This window comes from Erpetoichthys calabaricus, chromosome 4 (genome assembly GCF_900747795.2).
Source record: "Erpetoichthys calabaricus chromosome 4, fErpCal1.3, whole genome shotgun sequence".
NCBI classification, from domain to species: Eukaryota; Metazoa; Chordata; class Cladistia; order Polypteriformes; family Polypteridae; genus Erpetoichthys; species Erpetoichthys calabaricus.
The window spans coordinates 227,725,044-227,746,439 of NC_041397.2; the positions used below are offsets into that span (position 1 = coordinate 227,725,044).

Below are 21,396 nucleotides of genomic sequence, written 5' to 3' on the forward strand. Positions count from 1 at the left end.
GCAAGCAGTTCACTCTCAGAAACTTGTCTTCTAATTCTTTGGTGGGTTCGTGTCCACCAGACCTGTTTCTGTCAGAGTTTTTTCCAGTTTCCAGTTTCCTTTTGATGGTGTAGGAAACTGTACTTATGGACACATTGGCTTTATATGCAATTTCTCTAAAGGAAATACCTGAACTTTTATGGGATATAATGAACTGTCTGCCTTGCCTTTTTCTCACCATTATGTTAGCAATATTGACAAAATAATGCTTCACAGGGTGTAGCAACAACTTGTTTCCACACTCTTTTATACAGATGGAGAGTTTGCAAGTAATCCACAAAAATTTGGACACCTGTAGAAATTGTTTGCATTAACTTTCAATGCTTCATTAACTTCCATTGCTGTAGAAAAACTGTATGTTGTCAACCCACTATTTGTTTAAAGCTCATAAAATTATCAAAGTATTCATTATTTTTCATTTTTTGGTAATCTACACTTTTTTAACCCCTGGCAGTAACGTCTGGAAAAATGGGGGTGTTCTAAAACCTTCAGACTGCTTTACCATGCAAGTCTCATATCTCCCAATAATAAATGTCTTAGGAAAGTTCTTGTTTTTTTGTCTTTCTGATCCATTTGGAAGATAGTGCCCACCTCATCCCATTCTCCATCCAGAAGAGCTGCTCTGAAGGGGACTTCTTTGAATTTTATTAAATCTGAAAATACAAAAAAACTGATTTGAATTTTGTTGAAGATTTTCTTTTGTGTTTTTACTTGCTGTTGATGGACTCTATAAACTCTACAAGATCAAGGATATAGTGTGCTTGGAAAAGAACTGTTTATTCATTTTGAACTCGATACTGTATTTCCATCTGAAAAAGCATATGCTATGGACATTAAGGAATACCTATGCTCAGAAAAAATGCTTAAGGACAATATGGTAATATGGTTCCTTTGGTATTAAGGTAGTGTGCCAAGAAAACATTCTTCTCACCATTACTTCACAACCACCAACCTGTACCATTTACACAAATATAATGCAGTAGAAATTGTGACTTTTTATACCAGGCAACATTTTCCAATCTTCATTTGTCCATTTTGAGTGATCATCATCCCACTGTTGCCTCATCTTAATGCCCATAGCTGACAGGGGTAGACCTGCATGTGATCTTCTGCTGCTATAGCCCACCCACTTCAAGGTGTGAGATGTTGTGGACACACTATTATGAACAGCTCTTATCTGAATATTTGCACCTTTTCTGGTAATTTCGAGTTTGTTCATTTTCTTCTGACCTCTCTCATTGTAAAGGTGTTTCTACCTATAGAACTGCTGTGCAGTGGATTGTTTTGTATGTTTATGGCATGTGAGACTGTAGAAGAAACTCTACAGAGTGTAGTGCATGAAAATCCCAGCTGTTTCTGAGATGCTGGAACCACCATGCTTACAGCAAAATCAAAGTTGCATAAATCATTCTTGACCATGTTTGCAAGCTTTACATACTGTGTGTCAGCTAATAATTGGGTGCTTTGCGCTTTAGGCTGCTTGTGTTAATGGCTCTATTGGGTGTATTTAATTAGCTAATAAATATACTTTGAAACTTATTATTAGAATTGTTTTTAAAAATTCTAATTTCGTAACATTTAATTCATTCTTAAAATTTAAACCATAGAAACCAAACAAATCTTTCTACATACAGTAGTAATAGCAATATTGGATCTCACCACCTGTTGGAAAGTTCATATGTTCCTCTGTGATTGCTCTGTTAGCTTAATCATCCACATATGCCATTTGAGAAGAGTGCTAGTGCCAGATTATGTAGCCACATGTTTCTTTTGGCTGTTAGCATGCTAAGGTCTTTCAAGTGCACAGCTTCCTCCCTGATAAGTGCGAGAAAGAGTAGTCATTAAAGCAGAATTAAAACAAATTCATGTTCCTTCATTTGGCTTATATCAGTCACTTTCATCAGTGTCATTTTTTTCTGCAATATATTTTCCCTGAAGAAGCCTTAAATACTGTTCCTATTTTTTGATTCCAGATATATGCAGTTACTTCCATTTTTGAGTAATCTTCAAAAAAAAACATATTCCATGTTGTATATACTACCATTTTCAAATAAAGACTAAGAACAACTATATCATCTCTGTTTTTTTCTGTTGCTGCAGGAGGTAATTTTGCTTATATGCATTGCTGCTAAGATATAGATAAATAATATTAGTAATGTAGATTTTCAAAAAAAACATTTGTAAGAGCAGTCTGTGGATTTCTTAATAATGTGAGCATTTTCTGACTGTCACCACAGCAGCTCTCCACACAGCAGCTCCCTCATGCTTCTTTAGACGGAGACATACCAAGGTATGCTGTGCCAGTTTCTAAGTCACAGGATGCGCTCCAGTAAGCAACTTCCACAGGATACGCTTGAGGAATTATATGTCATAGCAAGTGGAGGAGTGCAAGGCTGAGCCTGCCACCACCACAAACCTCAAAGGAAGAGGTGATTGAAAATTAAGTGAGATTTTGTGTTATTATGCAATTGTGGAAAAGTTAATAATACATTAGTAATCACTAAAATTATATTCTTACCACAAAGATATATAATGTTCTTTAAAATGTGGTTCCACAAAGAAAGCACAATCCAATTAAGGGTCACAGAGGACCTGAACCAATGCTGGCAGAAGCCACCCCAATCCATTGCATGGCATACTCATACAGGACCAATTTGGAATGCCGTTTAAAATAAAATAGATGTATTTAGTTCAGTATGTGGGAGGAAAACTGCAGTACACAACAGAATACAGGAGAATATGTAAGCCCTACACAAACAGTATCCAAGTTGGGATTTAAACCCAGGTGTCTGAAGCTGTGAGCCTGCAAGGCTAGCCAATGCCCGACCCGACTGCCCAAAATGATCCATTGTTATTGTATAGAATACAGACTCAAGCACGCTTCTTTTCTTGTTGCAGGTGCTCAAATTTACTCCTGATCTTGGCCATTTCAGGAAGAGAAGCAAAGCGAAAAGTGTGTCACTAACTGAAATTCACCTTGAACACCATGAGCGATGTGACTGCATCTGCAACTCAAGACCACCACGATGAAAGTTGGACAGTCAGACACTGTTAAATACATTTATTGTACTTTAGGCCAAGGAGCATTTCCACTCTGCTGCATTAGGAAAGAGTATGTGACTTGCTGTGCATAAGTTAAACCTTCTGTTAAACTTGCATTGTCTCACATAAATTCTGTAGTCCTCTGTTGCAAGGCATTAACACCTATAAGTAACTTTGTGATACAAGAGTGGAACTTCGCTCACTTCTACAGTATCCATTCTTGACTTTGGACTCTTAATAAACTTGCACTTGCTCCCAACCTCCACCTCCTCCTCCTCCTCCTCTGCTCATTCACATTGATTCCAAAGTTGTAATCTAGCATTAGAGAAAATATATTATTTATTTCTTTTATCTTTCATTTATGTCTTAGATTGTAACACTGAATTGCATTCAGAATATGAACAGTGACACTCAGCATACAGCAACATTCATTATATTCCTTCTTTTTTAACTAGAGATGGGCTCTGTACTTTAATTTTTGTTTCAGTGTGGTATCTAGCAATCAAGAATTACACATTGTGTTTATTTGAACTACAGTCTTATAAGAAAACAATGTGCAAGATCAAGTCTAGGTAAAACATCATTGTTTTTACATTATTTTTCTTTAAACTCAATAGCGTGTAGTGCATTGACCGTTCCTAATTTTGAGACTCCTGAAATTCTAAAAAGTGAAATGATATTGATACAATTCTGTTCCAGACTTTATGAAAAGTATTTTTAGTTTGTCAGAAGACTTTTATGTAGATATTCAGTTCAGTTTATTGATATGAGAATTGGTGAAGTAAAATGAGGTTGGGCAAAATAGTCTATCATGGCGTATCATTATACACAATCAAATGCAGGAAAGCATTTTGATATTGCAGAAAGAGACTCAAAAGGAAGAACAGTGAACAACACAAACCAATACACGTTTTGTCCTATTAGAAATAATTCCTTACTGCCAAAACAAATTTACCTTACTGCTGCTTCATGGTACCGGGGTACACATGGTGTCCATTAGCCTTTCATTGCGCCTGCCTGGATAACACTCTAAGGACACGACACACACAGTTCTTTTGGAGTGTCTTTTGCAGGTTTTCAGTTGCCTTTTATAATTTATATTTAATTATTTGTAATATTTCATTCTGTTTTTTTATAGTAAACTGGGATTGGGGGTTTATTTTCCTGCCATTTGTCACATTTACTGGTAATATTCTTCCTGATGTACTGCTTACTGCCTGGAACTTTTTAAAGCATAGCTTTAGAAATTAATAGGATGCCTGTTTTAAGGAATACACATGGACTGTTTTAATTGTATTTCTTTAAATAAAATGTATTGCCTTATGTTGTATGATATAAAGTGTAGAAGCCCTCATTATCAATACCTGTATGAATGGTTTATAATTAAATTTAACACCCAGCATACAGCATAACTGGACGTGAAGTCAAAGGACTGCAGGAAAACTTATAAGCATTACAATCTGCCAACAGGAAAGTGTTTGGTCAGTTAAAGAAAGTCTTCGAGGATATGTAAAAAAGAAAAACAAAAACTTTGTATGGTTTTTGTAAATTATTGAGTCTGCTTTATACATTACATAAATAAAAAATAATAATACTTGTGTTTAAACTATTCTTGATATACTTCTTTTAATAAAAAAACTCATTTTTATAAATGAATTAGTTCACCCCATTTGAGTTGCTGCTTATTGATGTAATATAAAGGATGGAAGACAACAGGTTGTCATCCCAGACAAGACACTACCTAATTCAATATACTCACATCCAAGTGTCATCAGACTTTGGGAGGACATCATACATTGCTGTTAGAGTCATAAAAGCAGCTGCAGAATGGCAGTAGAGAGTAGACTTGGGCAAGCAGTTAAAGTTTCCTGAACACATCGCTATAAAACACTCTGTTCAAAAATGGTCATCCTCTGTAACTTCACCAAAAAGGTGTTCATGTTAGGATTTGCCATACCCTGGGAATAGGGCATGTAGGAGAGGCGTATGAGAGAAGGCTCACCAAGTGCTGGTAGATCAATTTGTGGGTCAGGGCTGGAACACTCACTGCGAGTCAATAGAGGTGGGCTATCTGGGTTTCACAGGCCAGTTGCTCTGTAAAGCTATGATCTGGTTGGGTGAGGTAGGATTTACAAAGAAGAAGGCAATTAGGATAATCACCATTACTACAGAAAGACCCACTAAATTGCTCTGGATAAAGTGAGAGGCTCCATGGTTGACTGCTGCTGCAACGCAAGTTGGGAGTTCATCAACCTTTGGCTGGATTGTCTGGATGAGGGGTCTAATGTTGAAAGACCGAAAACACCCCATGACTCCAGGTTACATCACTGAGGGTGCGTCCCAGTGCATCTGTGAGATGTATGGAGTAAGTCTATAATTTATAAACCTGGTCACCCAATATGTTGTAGTAATGTTCATAAGCTTCACTTATAGTACAGTATATTATAGGGTTTATATGGTTATTATTGTCATGTACACATGACAAATGTCCACTGAGCACACTGAAATTATTACTTGCATATGTGTCACGCATGTGCATCAAAGGACTCCTCCTTATGCTTAGTATAGGTATGTAGTAACCCACCAAATCAAGAGGGGTTACCGCTAACTTTGTCCTCTTTGTCTTCTTCCCTCACAGCAGTTAGAAGCCGCCCAAAAAGGGCACCTAACCCTGTCACTTCTGGTCCGACCACCATAAAGGACAGGCCTCCCAGGAGAAGTTGTCTTTTGAGGCCAGAGCAAGCTGCAGGATGGAGCACTGTCCCGTTATGAAACGTTGCATGAAATTTATGAGAAGCCCCGGACCGAGCAGCAGTCCAAATCCATACATTATTTTTTTCCTTTTTTCGTACAGTTTATTTCGTCTGGTGACAAATAAAATGGAAACCCACTTGGTAGCCCAAAAATCCTTCAGTATCAAGACTGTCATTCCACTGCCCAACCACATATGTTAATCAAAATACAAATTTATCTTAAGTTCCCATCGATAGTTTCAGGTGTACTTCCTAGGTTTTCTTGGTAAGTGTAAAATACAGTATTCCTTTTCTGTTTTTATTTGTATTTACATTATTGTCTCCAACAAATTTTGTACAATAATAAAAAGTAATTCCATAGGAAATGCATTCAATGGTGAATATCATATAAATCAAATACTGACCATAAAACAACTGAAGAATGTTTTAACTGGCTGAAAAAATGAACTACGAAATAAAATGAAAAAGAAACAAACAGGAAGAACTGGAGGGGATTTGGTGTCCCACCAGGGATAATCCCCATTTAAGGCCAGGCTGTGGTGAGGTGGTGGAAAGAAGTGTCTCTGCCAATGATATGAGAATGGCAGGGCATGTGGGCTAATTGTAAGGACAAGAAGATGAACATAAAACCAATTAAGACACAAAGGTCAAAACCACAGAGACTAATGAATCTATCATCAAAAGCAAAACACAAGTAAAATCGAAAAACCCTAGCCAGAATTCAAATACCAAGGATACATTTGAAAGTAAACACACACCTGAGTTTTCTGACAGCTGATCTACAAGAATCCAAGCGCAATACTGGCTTAAATGGTGTTGTGCTAATAATGTCAGGGGACATGACTTCCAGGACACGTGGTCTAGTAACCAGCACTTGCGTTTTAGCAACTGCAAACCAAACTGATAACGACCATGGAAAAACAAAGTGTCATCATGGGAAAAACCAAATCAAATGTTAGCAAAATTACAAAAGAGGTGAATTGTAATAAATAATAATAATAACCCTAAAATTCAGAATGTTTAATATCAAAGACCAGAGGAGAAGTTACTCTGTACTTTAATAAAAAAATGATCAAAAGAGATATCAATTTTTAAATTTTCTTAAATCATAACATAGGACAGCAGTATAGCCGCAAGCCAAAGTCACATGATCAGAGACCTTACAAATGAGGTTCTAAGGACCCTTTATCCTTCAATGGTTGGAAGAGGCAGGGTGAGGCAGCTAAGCTGGGTCATTCTTCTTCTACCAGGTTGGCTACTTCTGGATTATGGAGATAATATTTAGGCACTTGGCTATCGGCGCATCCGCACACACAGTCCCTCACTTAATGCGATCCCCAAAAAAGTAGTAAAGGTGGCACAAAGCATAAAGAGATTGAGGAATGGCTGATTACTCATGCAGTATTATGTCTATTATAAATCATTTGATTTGGGTCTTGTACTCCATGGAATTTGCCTATTGGGTCTTTCTTACTCGTCTCCAAAGACGTGCAGGTTAGGTTAATTTTGATTTCCAAATTTGCCGCCATGTCAGTACGAATGTACGTATGAGCATGAGTGGGCCATGTGATGAACTGGCACCCTGTCCAGGGCTGCTAACTGCCTTGAACCCAGTGCTGCCTATTGTACAAATCAACATCTTAATTAAAGAAAGAAACTTATCCTCTAGTAGGACAAGTTGGTAAAATGTCTTGGAGTGCAGAAACCAGGCAGAAGGAAAGTCATCATTGTATCATTTATTCTCTTGCAGCACCATGAAGAGGGAGCATCCTTCTATAGCAGGGGTAGGCAACGTCGGTCCTGGAGTGCCACAGTATGTGCAGGTTTTTGTTCCAACCCAGTTCCTTAACGAGAACTCAATTATTGCTGATGAAGCACATATTGCTTAAGTGACATTTTAATGCTTCATTTTAGTGGTCTCGCTTGTTAAGGTTCTCCAACCTTAATTGTTTATTTCAATCTTAAACTGCTGCATTCAGTGTTTTAATTGCTCCTTATTAGCAATAAGATGTAAAACAGGGGTAGGCAATGTCGGTCCTGGTGAGCCGCAGTGGCTACAGGTTTTCATTCAACCCAATTGCTTAATTAGAAACCAATCATTGCCAATCTCAGACCTTATTTAATTTTATGGCTTGTTAGTCTGTGCAATTTAAGGCTTTTATATCGTAGATTTTTTTCCTTTCCAAGGATATCATCCAAATGATTTGAAGCCTAAAACAGATCATTTTCAGTCTGTCACATTTTTCTATTAAGTGTTTTATTAAATCAAACCGTGCATGATGAACACACACAGATGTAATTGGAAAAAAGCTAGCTGGAGAACTGCTGGCTGCTTTGTCTTTTACATCTTATTGCTAATAAGGAGCAATTAAAACACTGAATGCAGCAGTTTAAGATTGAAATAAGCAATTAAGGTTGGAGAACCTTAACAAGCGAGACCACTAAAATGAAGCATTAAAATGTCACTTAAGCAATATGTGCTTCATCAGCAATAATTGAGTTCTCGTTAAGGAACTGGGTTGGAACAAAAACCTGCACATACTGTGGCACTCCAGGACCGACGTTGCCTACCCCTGTTCTATAGCATAGGTGTCGAACTCCAGGCCTGGAGGGCTGCAGTGGCTACAGGTTTTCATTCTAACCCTTTTCCTAATCAGTGACCAGTTTTCACTGCTAATTAACTCCTTTTCCCTGAATTTTAATAGCCCTGTTTTTAAAGATTCAATCCTCTCAATTGATTCTTTTCTTCATTAAATGGCAGCCAAACAGAAATGAGACATGAAATGAGCCAACAGATGACCAGCTAAATTGGGGTTTCAAACTCCAACCAATTTCACTCCAACCAGTTTCTTAATGAGAAGCCAGTTCTTGCTGTTAATTAATCCCATTACTTAATTCCACGGCTTGCTGCTGCTCTCATTCTGCTACAGCAGACATTTCCCAAACTGTTGATTTTCTGTTTCTGATTATTGACCTGAGAGATCAACCTTACCAAGACCCTCACCTTTCTTTATGTTCAGATAATGTGGTTAGCTGGTCACCTGTTTGCTCGTTTTGTGTCTCATTATTGTTTGGCTGCTAATTAAGGAAATAGAAAGAACTAAGGGGTCTGAGTCGAGTTAATTAAAACTAAGGCAAAAGAAGTTAATTAGCAGCAAAAACAGGTCATTAATTAAGAAGGTGATTAGAATGAAAACCTGCAGTAACTGCGGCCCTCCAGGACTGCAGTTCGACACCCCTGTTCTATAGTATGATCAGAATGGTCAGTGAAACAAAGGATACAGATTCATTTTATAAACTAACGAGTTTACATACAGTATCAATCAATCCATACATTTACTCTGGTTGCACCTAAATGATCTATAACAAATAAGTCTATTTTACAATATGCGTATTATTCTTGTATCCTATGGGCTGAGCCATTACCCTTGAAATTTCTGTGTTGTCACAAACTCGACAAAGAGCCATAGCAAGGTTTGGGGCAGCCACCTGTAAATTATTTCCTGGCTGCAAAATAGAAATAAGTGATAGCACTGATATGCACAAATCAGAGTCCAAAACAGAACTGAGGGGATAGGGGAAAGGTGAAGGCTTTTAAAGGCCAATATAGCAAGTGACGTCAAAGGGGCCGGGACCGGAAGGGTCTTCATCCATAGGCTCGGGCCCGGAAATTACATCAGAGGGGCCGGAACCAGAAGGGTCTTCATCCATAGGCTTGGACCGGGAAGTGACGTCAACAGGGCCAGGCGGAATTTCCCGTGAATGGTCCGTGGAAAAGTGAGAAAATGAGTCAGTGCACTCTGCCCCATCCCATGTGCACGTGTGCGACAGTGTATATACCAACTGTCCAATCTTGTTGAATACAGGTCATCTGATCTCTTGGTCATCTTTCAGTACATTTTGTCTCAGTTGTTCACTTGACCTTTGGTTTCCTGATATGCCTGAACAGATTTCTGACATGTATTAATCCTTTATGCTATTTCTTTAAGATGAATGCAATGTTACCATAAAATTATTCTTCCACATGCCAGGATTGCCTCCAGGCCCTGTGACCCTGAATTGGATTAAGCTTTATGTCAATGGCTTAGATAAATGAACAACCTAGCAAACCAAGAAAAAAGTATCAGTTTTATATTTTGGTCTGTATTTGAAAATAAAACACTAGGGCTTGGTTTTGGTCTTAGAATGTCTGGTTTTGAGCCTACTTGTCCTTATGTATACAGGGACCTTGGTTAGGATAACGATCTATGGCCTTTGACCTGGCTTTATTGATTCTGAATTTGTCTAGTTTGATAAACCTTTCCTACTCTGTTATTAACAAATGACATAAGCCTCAAAATTGAAAAAAAATTAATTTCCTTTCTGTAAGAATGGGAATGACATCATTTACTTGGTCATGACGCATACTGCTCTATCCATGGTACATCCTGGAGATGACAGAAAACACAAAGACAGACAAAACTGGGCCAGGAAAACAGTCATTATTATGAAAACAGAGAAGAGATGCTCGAGTGCACCTGGGCCCTGTTACAAATGGCTCTGTTATTGGGAGTTTCACTTTTATGTGAAACAAAGGCCTGTCTTTGAGATTCTCACATATCTCTCGCTACAGATAGCAGTGAACTTAAGGGGAAGCTTCTTCTTCTATATAAATGTAATGAATTATATTATTGTGGGACTGACCTCTGCAGAGCAAGAATACTTGTATGTGGCCTGCTCCGCAAATTAGCATTTTATTTAAACAACTACCATTGGAGTTGAGGCAGGAATCCAAACTGAATGAGTTGCCAGTCCACTGCAGAGCACAGACTCATACACATGCACACACAAGCATTATATGGATAATGGATCATTTATATGGAACATGGACAATGTGGTGTACAGGCATGGGCCGAGCAAACTCCACTCAGTGAGTGACCAAGCCATGATTGAAATCCTTCAATCCTCGTGACACTGCAGCCCTTTTTTTACAGGGATGCTCCCTCAATCAATACTGTAATATCAAATCTGTATAATTCAACACGAAATATTATCTCGGTTGAAAACTGACAGCTGATACATTTAATGTTATTGATAAAGAATCTGAAGCGTGTCTGTTCCCATTACTAACAGAAATGCCTATTTCAAACAATTTCTCTGGGGACATTGCACCAAAATATTTATCTTGCATTCATATTAACACCAAGATGATTATTCTGTGTCAGTATAATTAATGGTGTGTGTCGCAGAGTCTGATCATTTCTATAGTATTTTCCTTGCACTCATCTCTATTCTGTTCATATTTCAGTCTGGCAAATTTAATTAGTTTTTTTTTTTAAAAAAAAAAGCTTTAAAACTCATTGCAAAGAATGGTGCCCTCACGTGTTTTGGTGTTCAACAAAATTATCAATATCACTGCAGAAAATTTCTTTTAAAATGCACAATACGGTCTAACAATTTAGTCACCATGCATTGACCAAGGAGGCAATTCAAAGAGAAGGACAAAATGGTTTTATAAAGACTGGGTTCCCAGTTAGTGGGCAAATGTTTGCTTCCTGTTCAGCTTTTCTAGTGCCACATACTGTATTCAAATATCCTGTCCTTTTGTGTTATTTTTCAATTCAGCATTCATGTCCAAGATCCAGGCCTTTAATTACCCCTTAGGCACAGCCATCAGCAGTGTGTCTGTTTGCGGAGAGAGTGTCAACCTCAGCAGTGACATTCATGTCTCTGGTGATTCTTCCTGTGAAGTCAGTAGACGGATTGGGAGAGCATTGGGGGGTCATGAGGTCGCTGGAAAGGGGTGTGTGGCACTGCCAATATCTATGCAAAAGGATGAAGGTCCAAGTCTTTAGAGTCCTGGTGCTTCCTGTCTTACTATATGGTTGTGAGACATGGACACTATCCAGTTACCTGAGACAAAGACTGGACTCCTTTGGTACTGTGTCTCTCTGGGAAAATCCTTGGGTACCGTTGGTTTGACTTTGTGTCGAATGAGTGGTTGCTCATGGAGTCCCAAATGAGGCACATTACCTGCATTGTGAGGGAGCGTCAGTTACGGCACTACGGCCACGTAACACCTGGCTGCGGCAGATAGAGGGTCATTTACGGAGGGTGGGACTGGACCGCGTGTCTGCCTGGGGGGTTGCAAACCGGGATCCTGAGTTGTTTCGTCGTGTAGTGGGTGCGGCAAAGCACTGTACCAGTGCATGCTCCCCAACTTCACTTGATTCATGTCCCATTTCTAGTATATCTCCTGATTGTTAACACTCACCTCTCTTGTGTGCATTCCTGATTTTGACCCTTCATTTCTTCTTTTCACTGATCTCTCCCATTTTATTTGTGATTTACTATTCAAAAGCCTGCCTTTGTTTTTAATGAAGGTTTTGCTGTAATGTAAAGGTGCTTCACCTTGCCTATTGAAATAATATGACTGATCTAGCATGCTAAAAACAAACAAATAGTGTCTTTGTTTCTTTTTATTCAAACAACTATATTGGTACAGGAGTGGCCAACTCAGTCGTATTAGGGAAAAAAATGTTGTAGACGACTTAACACTTTTTACAGCAAAGCAAACAAAAATGATATTTATGAAATGCTGAGCAAAGTATGACTTTATTTTCTAATTTGAAAAATAATACAAATTAAAGTACTTTCGTCTTGGAAGTGATGTACGAAACTAAAACTTGAAGTGAAATCATTAACTGCATTAGATAAGAGCACTCTCTGAAACTGTAGATACCACAAAATCAATACCAAGTAGTAAATCTTCCATTCCAGCTTTAATGATAATAAGGTGGAAATGTGGAAAACCTGAAAAGCCCAGCAAAGATTTAAGAAAAAAGAAAATACCCAATTAAGAAAAAGTATTGAGTAATTAAAAACAAAAAAAAAATCCTGAAAAAAGTAGCAAAAATAAATAAATAAATAAGGAACAAAGAGAACTAACTAAAAATCACTAAATGCTGAGTAATAAATAAAAGATACAGACTCGAAACCAAAAACAAACTCTGAGCCAACAAGAACAGAAATCGAATAAGTAAACATTAACTGTGAGACAAAACAAAAAAAAAATCAAATCTACTTTAAACAGTAAAAAGGGCAAAAAAAAAAAGAAAATACCTCAGTAGGAAGTGAGCTCAATGTGTGAGGCAAACAGAGCTCATCCCTTTAATAGGCCCTTCCGGTGACAGCACAACAGTTACGTGAGTTACTGAGAGCACCTAATGAGCAGATACCAATTGAAGACCTTAACTAATGAACCCAAATAAAATTAAGTAAAAAAAAAGAAATGAAAAGGAGTTAGCCCCATTATTGATATCAGTGTTTCCGACACAGTCCCTTCACATAGATTTAATCTTCTCCTTATTTTGTCAATTCATCAATGCTTGTAAAACGTTTGATTTATTTAATAATAACTGGCCACGTAAACAGGTAATAGAATAATTTAAACATATTTGCCCTGCGATCATTTTCAGCTACTTTCCTCGATATTTGCGTGTGAGTGAACGTCTCTTTGCCGGTGCTCCGTCTCTCGAGCGCAATCCCGTGAAGCCTGCTTCTCAGACTCTTCTCATTATTTTTGAGGCGTCCGCTTCTCTTGTACGCTTTTACACTTGCTGTCTTTGCAGGTGACTCTCTGGATGCTTCCCATGCCGTTTCTCCTTCTTGTGTGTCTCGCACTTCCTCTTTCATCACATCACCAAAGCCAAGCTGACCAGTCAGATTGCTCAGAAGGACTGGACACACAGATGTTACAGTGTTTTATTATGTAGGAGATACATGTTATTTACAGTATATAGTGCCTTTACTATGCCATACGTGGTCAGGAAGCAGAAAGCAACCAAAAATAGGAGGCCAGTCCAACTAGCGTGTCATAAAGGGTCAGTTTAGAGTTTGAGAAACGCAAGAAAAGGACAGTCTTCACCGAAAATGCCTTCCAAAACTGGTAAAATGGGTAGTTTCCTCCCAGCTAGTAACTGGGTAGGGTTTGAACTCAGATCTCTGATACTGTTTGCCAGAAGTGCTTACTGCTGTTCTGACATACATTTTTTCCTTTAAAAAAAACATTAACCACTAGACGTTGGAGGCATCTTCTTCTTTTATTTCTGCCATTTTGTAATATATAGCAGATGTTTGATGGTGTGTGCTTTAAATACAAAAAACACACCATTGTTTTCCCCTTATGTCATTAGTTGGTTAAATATAATAAAAAATAGTTTACTTTTGGTGTTCTAAGAATGTTTACAGTTATAATAATTTAGGCATTAATGACTATTGCTTGCTTATTTCGCATTTATAGATGTCTTGACACTTCACTAATAAATAACAGCTCTCTACTTATTTATGGAAAAATGTTTGTAATGAAATCACAGCAACACTATGTCTGTCACAAATGGTCTGTCAGTGGTCCAGGAACATTAACTTTTTCTGCCTAGCGTGGTGCTCTAAACATTTACTCTCAATTTAAGATTTGCTTTTTATGACATAATAAAATACCGAACATGCAACCACCACTTAGTTTGCAAAAACTATGTAGCTTAAATAGTTTTATCCAGGGAAAACAGATGTTAACAGCTCTCTTAATACCAAGCTATCAAGTTTGAAATATTTTGGGAGAATTTTCCCATTCGTATTATTTGTTTTTACTTACTAACCTTTTATGTTTGTGACAGCATTGGAATTTGGCTTTATAATAATCCCTGTGAAAAAATAATAATGAATCTTATAACTGCACATTAGCCAGGCATTACTTGACAAATCAATGCTTAAGTACTCCTACAACTGTTGTGTGTGAACAGAAATAGATTGCCAATTCATCCATCAAATGCACTGCCCTGAAGTATAGTTCATCTAAGGCAGACTGTGCATTCAAAAGGAGCAAATCTGACAGAAGCCACTGAGTTTAATTCCATGCCAAGATGTGCTCCATGCGGCAGGAAAGCTTTGATATACACTAGCTGCACATGAATCAATACAGAGAAGTCAAGACCGTGGTGTTCCTGGATCGAAAACCATGTCTAAGTCTAATGGCTTCTGCGGGCTTAGTCTTTACAATTTTTGGAAAAAGCTTAGTTGGAATCTAAACCTGGTTTATAAGAGTCTTTAAAAAAAAAGATAAAAGATGAACATATCTAATTTCTTTTAGCTTCACGATTACGCAGGTATTTGATGCCACAAGAGTAAGTGGAGATATGTGTAAGTTTAATATGGTAGTTCTTCATATTGAGAATTTGGAAGTAATTTTTCAATCAACTGGCTGAAGCAGATACCCTAACATCAATGTAAAATTACTGGATAAGTTATTAGCTTACCCTGAAAGCTACATACAGGTGTATGCTTTATTACTTAACTTCTGAACTCTTGATACATCAGCACAAAACAATGCTAACTTTCTAGCTTAAATAGCCACCCTAACCATAACCCTAACCCTAGACATTCCACATTTACACTTCCAATCATCAAATCCAAGAGCATCAGATTCGCCGCAGAAGTTATGGCCTTAAAGGCAATGATACATTCCACTGAGATTTTATGAGAAACTGCAATAATGGTGCAGTTGGGAGCAGCATAGTGGAGCAGTGGTAGGAGGCCAGGGTTTGCGTCCCAGTTGTGCTCTGTATGTACTCCACATGTCAGTGTGGGTTTTCTCCAGGTGCTCTGTTTTTTTCCAACAGTCCATAGACATGAGGATTAGGTGCTCCTTAGCTAAATTAACTTGTATATGTGTGTGTTTTCACCCTGAGATCGAGTAGTGCCCTGTCCAGATGTTGTTTCTGCCTTGTGCCCAGTGACTGCTGGATTAGACTTCTGCTGCTCCACATGAATGGATGTTGCGGTTAGATACATGGGGCCACAGCGGAATCCTGAGAAAAATGAAGAGAGAGGGTTGGGGTTAATAACTAATAATAATGCTAACCAACACTCATTTTATTACACATTTGAATGGCTATATGCCAATATGATAAGAAAACTCTAAATTAACTCATTTTAGTATGTATTAATCTAAGCAATATTTAAACAAGAGCCAGTAAAACTTATAAGAAAGGCAAAATTTTAAGCATCTATTTGGATTGTTCCACAGTACCTGCTTAACATGTCTCTACTGGTAAAACCTTCTACGTTTTGGTTGTATTAAAACTAGAAGCTTCTTTTATGCTTTATTCTAGGTATGTTGAGAAGGCCAGCACTTAACAATCAGACCTAATGTTTTGGGGCATAGACAGACATGGGTTCTGAAATACAGGAAGACACAATATTGGTACGAGCCTTGTAAATATATAGGAATACTTTAAAAGCAATTTTAGAAAATGCTGTAAGCAAATGAATGATGTGCAGGACAAAAAAACTGATGTTAGATACTCATTTTTAGTTTAAAATTCTTCCTGCTGCGTTTTGAACATGCTGTACCTTGTTTGTTTCTTAGGTAGTGATGTTAAAAGCGCATTACAATAATCACGTCAAGTCAGTTGAAAACACAATCATGTGTCAACTTCTCAGTGTCCTGCTGTGACAGAATTGGTGGAACTCACGCTAGGTTTCTTAAATAGAAAAATACTCTTATTTGTAATCTTCATAATTTACAGTCTGAGGTTTAGGTTGGAATCAATAATTTATTAACATGTAAATTCTTTACTTCTATAAGTATCTGTAAAACACTAGATAATCAAGTTTTCTCATCAAATTCCTGTTTGAGGGTGTTGTAGTAATGAAAGATTTTAATAACACAAATGTAAACTTGGAAAACACAACAAACTGTGGAGAACACAATTAATTTAATCAATGATTATCCTTAACTTAGTTTATCAGGGCAACGATAAAACGATTAATAATTAAGACAAAACAGATTAAATACAGTATTAAACTAGTGGGATGTACATATAATAATTTTTCACAATGTTTAGATATAAAGTAGATATATTTAAAGGTAATGCTAAATTGAACGACTGAGCAAAGACATTAGACTCATCAAAATTCAAAAAGAATTACCTGGGTAGAATTTACATTTGGTCAGATATGTTGTAGACTAATTTTATTTAAATAAATGTAAAGTGTTGCACATATGAATTATAAGAATTTAATATAATTACAGTATGAGCTGTGGAGCTAGGTATAATCCTCTGGAGACTTTGGAGGCCTAAGGGACACACTCTGCCTCAACCAGACTAATAGGATGTTAAGTTGTATAACACACGTATGTAGTTGGAAGTTTGGGACTCCACATTACATGAAAGACATAGAAGCATTTGGAGGATCCAGGAAGGGAATAATTGGAATAAGTTTAGGACTTTATGGTATGAGCTATGTGGAAAGTTTTAAAGGAGCTGAATTTTTTGGCTCAATAAGATCAAAAGTAATTAGTTAAATAATGAGTTTAAAAAATTGTGAAGTAAATATTACAGTAAAATCTACTCTTCAACAAGAAGACTGGAACACAAAGGGAAACTGATTACAGATGCATTTTGCACAAACTTTAGGAAATAGTTCCCACAGTGGACCGAACATATATAGAACAGTTACCATTAGGTGAATATGACAAAATAAGATAACATGCATTTGCCTGAATGCTTTTATCCTTATATAGGATGTGTTTTGGGGTAACTCCAGGTCCACTAAGATGTATTAAGTGGTAATTTTCCAGTTAGGTTAAGACACAACCTCTTCATTGGTGAAATGTATTGTAGTTCTTGAGATGGCACCCCTAGTACTGTGTGCCATTAACTGTGCTACACTTAAGAAGTAATGACAAAGAGACATGCTTATTGTTCAACCAGAAGCAGGTTGCAGCAAAGTTATGGAGGAAGAGGTAAAACATTTGCACCTCTGACAAATGTTTCCATTACATTATGCAGTGGTTACCTCCATGCAGCTGATGTAAGTTCTTTAATATACAATCAAATGCACAGTCCCCACTGAGACTATACAGCCCCTTATTCCCTAATGCTGGAATAAGTAGGTGGCTGAGGTTACAGAAAGCTCAGAGGGGGGATTGCATAACAGAATCATTTCACACTATGGTGACTGCCAAAATCAACATCCTTTATCATGAGACAAGGGTACTAAATGACACATGCAAGTAATGTAAAACCTTCCAAAAAGAGTTGCTATGATTACCCTGCTTTCTAGGAATGTAACACTCCCTCTTTACTACCACTGGTGGCCACCAACCCAGACATAGACACTTGTCCCAGATCTGTGTGTCCTTGCTTGCTACTTTGTCCAGATTTTTTTTTTGGGTTTACAGCGAGGAGCTTGCAATGGTAGACTACTTACTTTTAACTCCAGTCATGTATCTGCAATTGCAAACTGTTCAAATACACTGTGCACGGATGCAGAAGGCCATATCCTGGGTACATGCCAGCGACCGTTCACATATGTCAGGGGTATTGCACAATATGAATGACAAAGTGCAAGAGTTTCTACCGTATCAATAAATACATTATGGCACAATTCTCTGGGGTAATCTCTTCCTTCCAGAAGCCACTGTGTTAATAAATCAGTTTGAAAAAGGTTTGCTAAGATATGCAGTGCAGCTGAGGAAGAAATGTGGGCCCTTCCACATTAGAACATTAGAACAATATGGCAAGAACAGATTGTTCAGCCCAACAAAGCTCACCAGTCCTGTCCACTTAATTCTTCCAACAGAACATCAAGTCTTGCTTTGAATTTCCCTAAATTCCTACTGTCTACCACACTACTTGGTATCTTGTTCCAAGTGTTTATGGTTCTCTGTGTAAAACAAAAAAAAATGTAATGTTTGTGTGTAATTAACCCTTAACAAGTTTCAAACTGTGTCCCTCTGTTCTTAATGAACTTATTTTAAAATAACAGTCTCGATCCACTGTACTAATTCCCTTCATAATTTTAAACACTTCAATCATGTCTCCTCTTAATCCCATTTTGTCTAAAATGAACGGGCTCAGCTCTTTTAATCTTTCCTCATAATTCATCCCCTGTCACCGCTGGAATCAGCCTAGTCGCTCTTCTGTGGAGCTTGCGCTACTATGTCCTTTTTTAGAGCCTGGAGACCACAACTGCACACCGTACTCCAGATGAGGCCTCACCAGTGCATTATAAAGTTTCAGCAACCTTCGTGGACTTGTACTCCACACATCACACTCTTCAACAGCTACTGTATCTTCATCATCCAAAGACAGGGCAAACCCTGCTTGTTTAATCAATGAGACAGCTGCCATTTTGATTTATTTTCTCCTCCATGCCTGCCCATTTTAGCTAAGTCATCTGTGTGGGTGGAACACAGATGGGTAAAGCATAGGTAGTGTCAGTGGAGTGTTGAAACAGAAAAATCAGAAAATAATCCCTCATTCTTCACTGAATTCCTTTCCATTCTCTACTGCTAATGAACATTCAACACTTTAGATGGTTATCTGTAACACTTCTTTCAGCTTTTTTTGGTACAGCTGACTAATCCATAGTTTCACAGATTAGAAATGTGCTGTCTGTCAGGATCTGAGGATGTATTAGCATATTGTGTCGTCTTTTTCCCAATTGGTTAGTTGTTTTTTTGGTTCCTTACTTACATTTGAATTATGATTTGGTACTTGCAGATTCAGATATTGGCAACATCATTGTCCATGCAGTAGACTGCATTTTTCTAAACCATGGGCATGTTTGTGCAACACCCTTTCTTTAACCCAATAAAACTTAAATGTAAAAAAAATCGGGAGTGGTCTCTCCTAGACTTCTCATATACTCAGATATGGGGTTAGATATTTCAGGAGTAAACTGCAAAACAACTCTGTCAAGACACACACTATAATGACCTAATCTGCATGAGACAGTCTTAAATAATGTTAAGGATGAGTGGGTGACGAGTGGCGTCTCACCCATGTGGAGTGAAGAATTCTGCTCACCAAACAGGACAATATGGCGTCTTCTACATGTACCAGGCTTTTCAATAATTTAATGAAACCAATTTAAAACACACGGGTTGTGTATTGATATCTTACATAACAAAATTACACTGTACTTCATGTGAACAGTCAACAAGTTATTATTTTAACAGCTTAGATTCTGCTGTTATTACTGTACTGCCAAAGTTTACCAGCTTAGCTAAACAATCAGTTTTATCTTCTATTCCTTTTATTTTCCTGCTTTTCACAAATGTAAGAGCTAGGCAACTTCATTCTCTTTTTTTTCCTTGCATGCTCTTTTATCTCTCCCTTTTCCTGTCTCTCCATATCCAGGAATCATATGTGTTCCCCAAAGCCCACCCATCACAGCGAGCGATTGGATACAGCTGCCCCACTGACCAATCAAAAACATTTCAGTCTTCTGAATGACACAAACCTACAGTCTCGCTAGCTGCAAGTCTCTCAGCTATACAGAGTAAGAGTTTGTTAAAGGGACAGAAGTCAATTAATTGTGGCAGCCCTAAAATTCAACTGGGCTACATATGAATGTTCACACATACAATGAAGCTCAAAGAACCAGCAAGGTGGCCCCAAGTTAACGAGTCAGAAGAAAAAAGAAGTGCAAAGCTACATGTGAGGCTACAGTATGAAAATGAAAGAGCCGGCAAGGTGGTCCCAAATTAATGAGTCAGTACTCTGCATTTCAATTTTTTTATTGACGATTTCAATAGTTTCTAGGAGCCCGGGCTTTTTACAGCACAGGCTTACGCAGTTAGTACTATATAAAAGAAAACAGAAAATTATTAGTACTTTGTGGAAAACAGCACAAACAGCAATTACAAAATCTAAATTTTAGCAGACAATTCTGGGTATGAAAAAACATCCTGATTCAGAACTCCAAATATAGAGTGAACGACTCAGGGAAATTCAAATTCGAATCACACAAGGAAATATGAGCGTGGATAATACAGGGAAACGTGACAGGAATTTTAGTCTATAAAACAAAGGCAAGAAAATAGAAACTCAAATATATCTCACACAAAGGGACTTTAGTGTGTTTGCCTAACATTGAAAGGCTTGATTACTAAATGTACAGAGAAGCTCATTTGGGTGAAGCACCCAGAAGCTCATATATGTTAAAAACAGATTTTCTTTCTTCATTTAGTACAGGACGACTATAGTTTGTGAGGCTCATAAAATTTAGGATACACAGCACAAAGACAATGTATCTTGAGAGATAAAGCAGGTGACTTAGTGTGGGAAAAAGTAAAGGGATCTTAAACTTGTGTATGGGTAGGCATATGGACTGTTTGCTTTTGACCCTGACCTGCAACACAGTGGTTTTATTTTCACTTTGCAAAGACATAATAGATTGAGTGTTCTTTAGACCTGATTTTGGTGACTCTGATTAAAACTTTTGGTTGCTCCTAATATGATGACATTTGTTTTAAAAAAGGATTGGTTACTGCCTTGTCAGGTATTCATTAAAAAAATAATAACAATAGGTAGGAGAAAACATACAGCTTGATCATCTAACTTGTGGCAAAGACAGGGAAATGACAAAAACTCACTGCATGGTGTAATTCTGGATAGTCAGATGAGAGTGCCTGCCTACAGCAATTAGCTCCTAAACAGCAAAGAAACAACACAATAGTGAAAAATACACAAAACACACAGAGTATAGACCAGATGAATTAGAAGCAAACAGA

The 21,396-nt window shown here is 37.6% G+C and overlaps 1 protein-coding gene across 3 annotated transcripts in view; it reads left to right on the forward strand.

Moving 5' to 3' along the window:
• pdgfd (platelet derived growth factor d) overlaps nucleotides 1-5,880 on the forward strand; it is a 338,383-nt gene extending 332,503 nt beyond the window's left edge. For 2 of the 3 annotated variants that reach the window (XM_051926890.1, XM_028800404.2), the window contains exon 7: nucleotides 2,938-3,946. In XM_051926890.1, the coding sequence (XP_051782850.1) occupies nucleotides 2,938-3,069 (132 nt within the window). In that variant the 3' untranslated portion in view covers nucleotides 3,070-3,946. Of the gene's footprint in view, nucleotides 1-2,937; nucleotides 3,947-5,719 lie in introns of those variants that run through there. The other variant, XM_051926891.1, reaches the window with a different exon arrangement.
• Nucleotides 5,881-21,396: the final 15,516 nt, after the last annotated feature.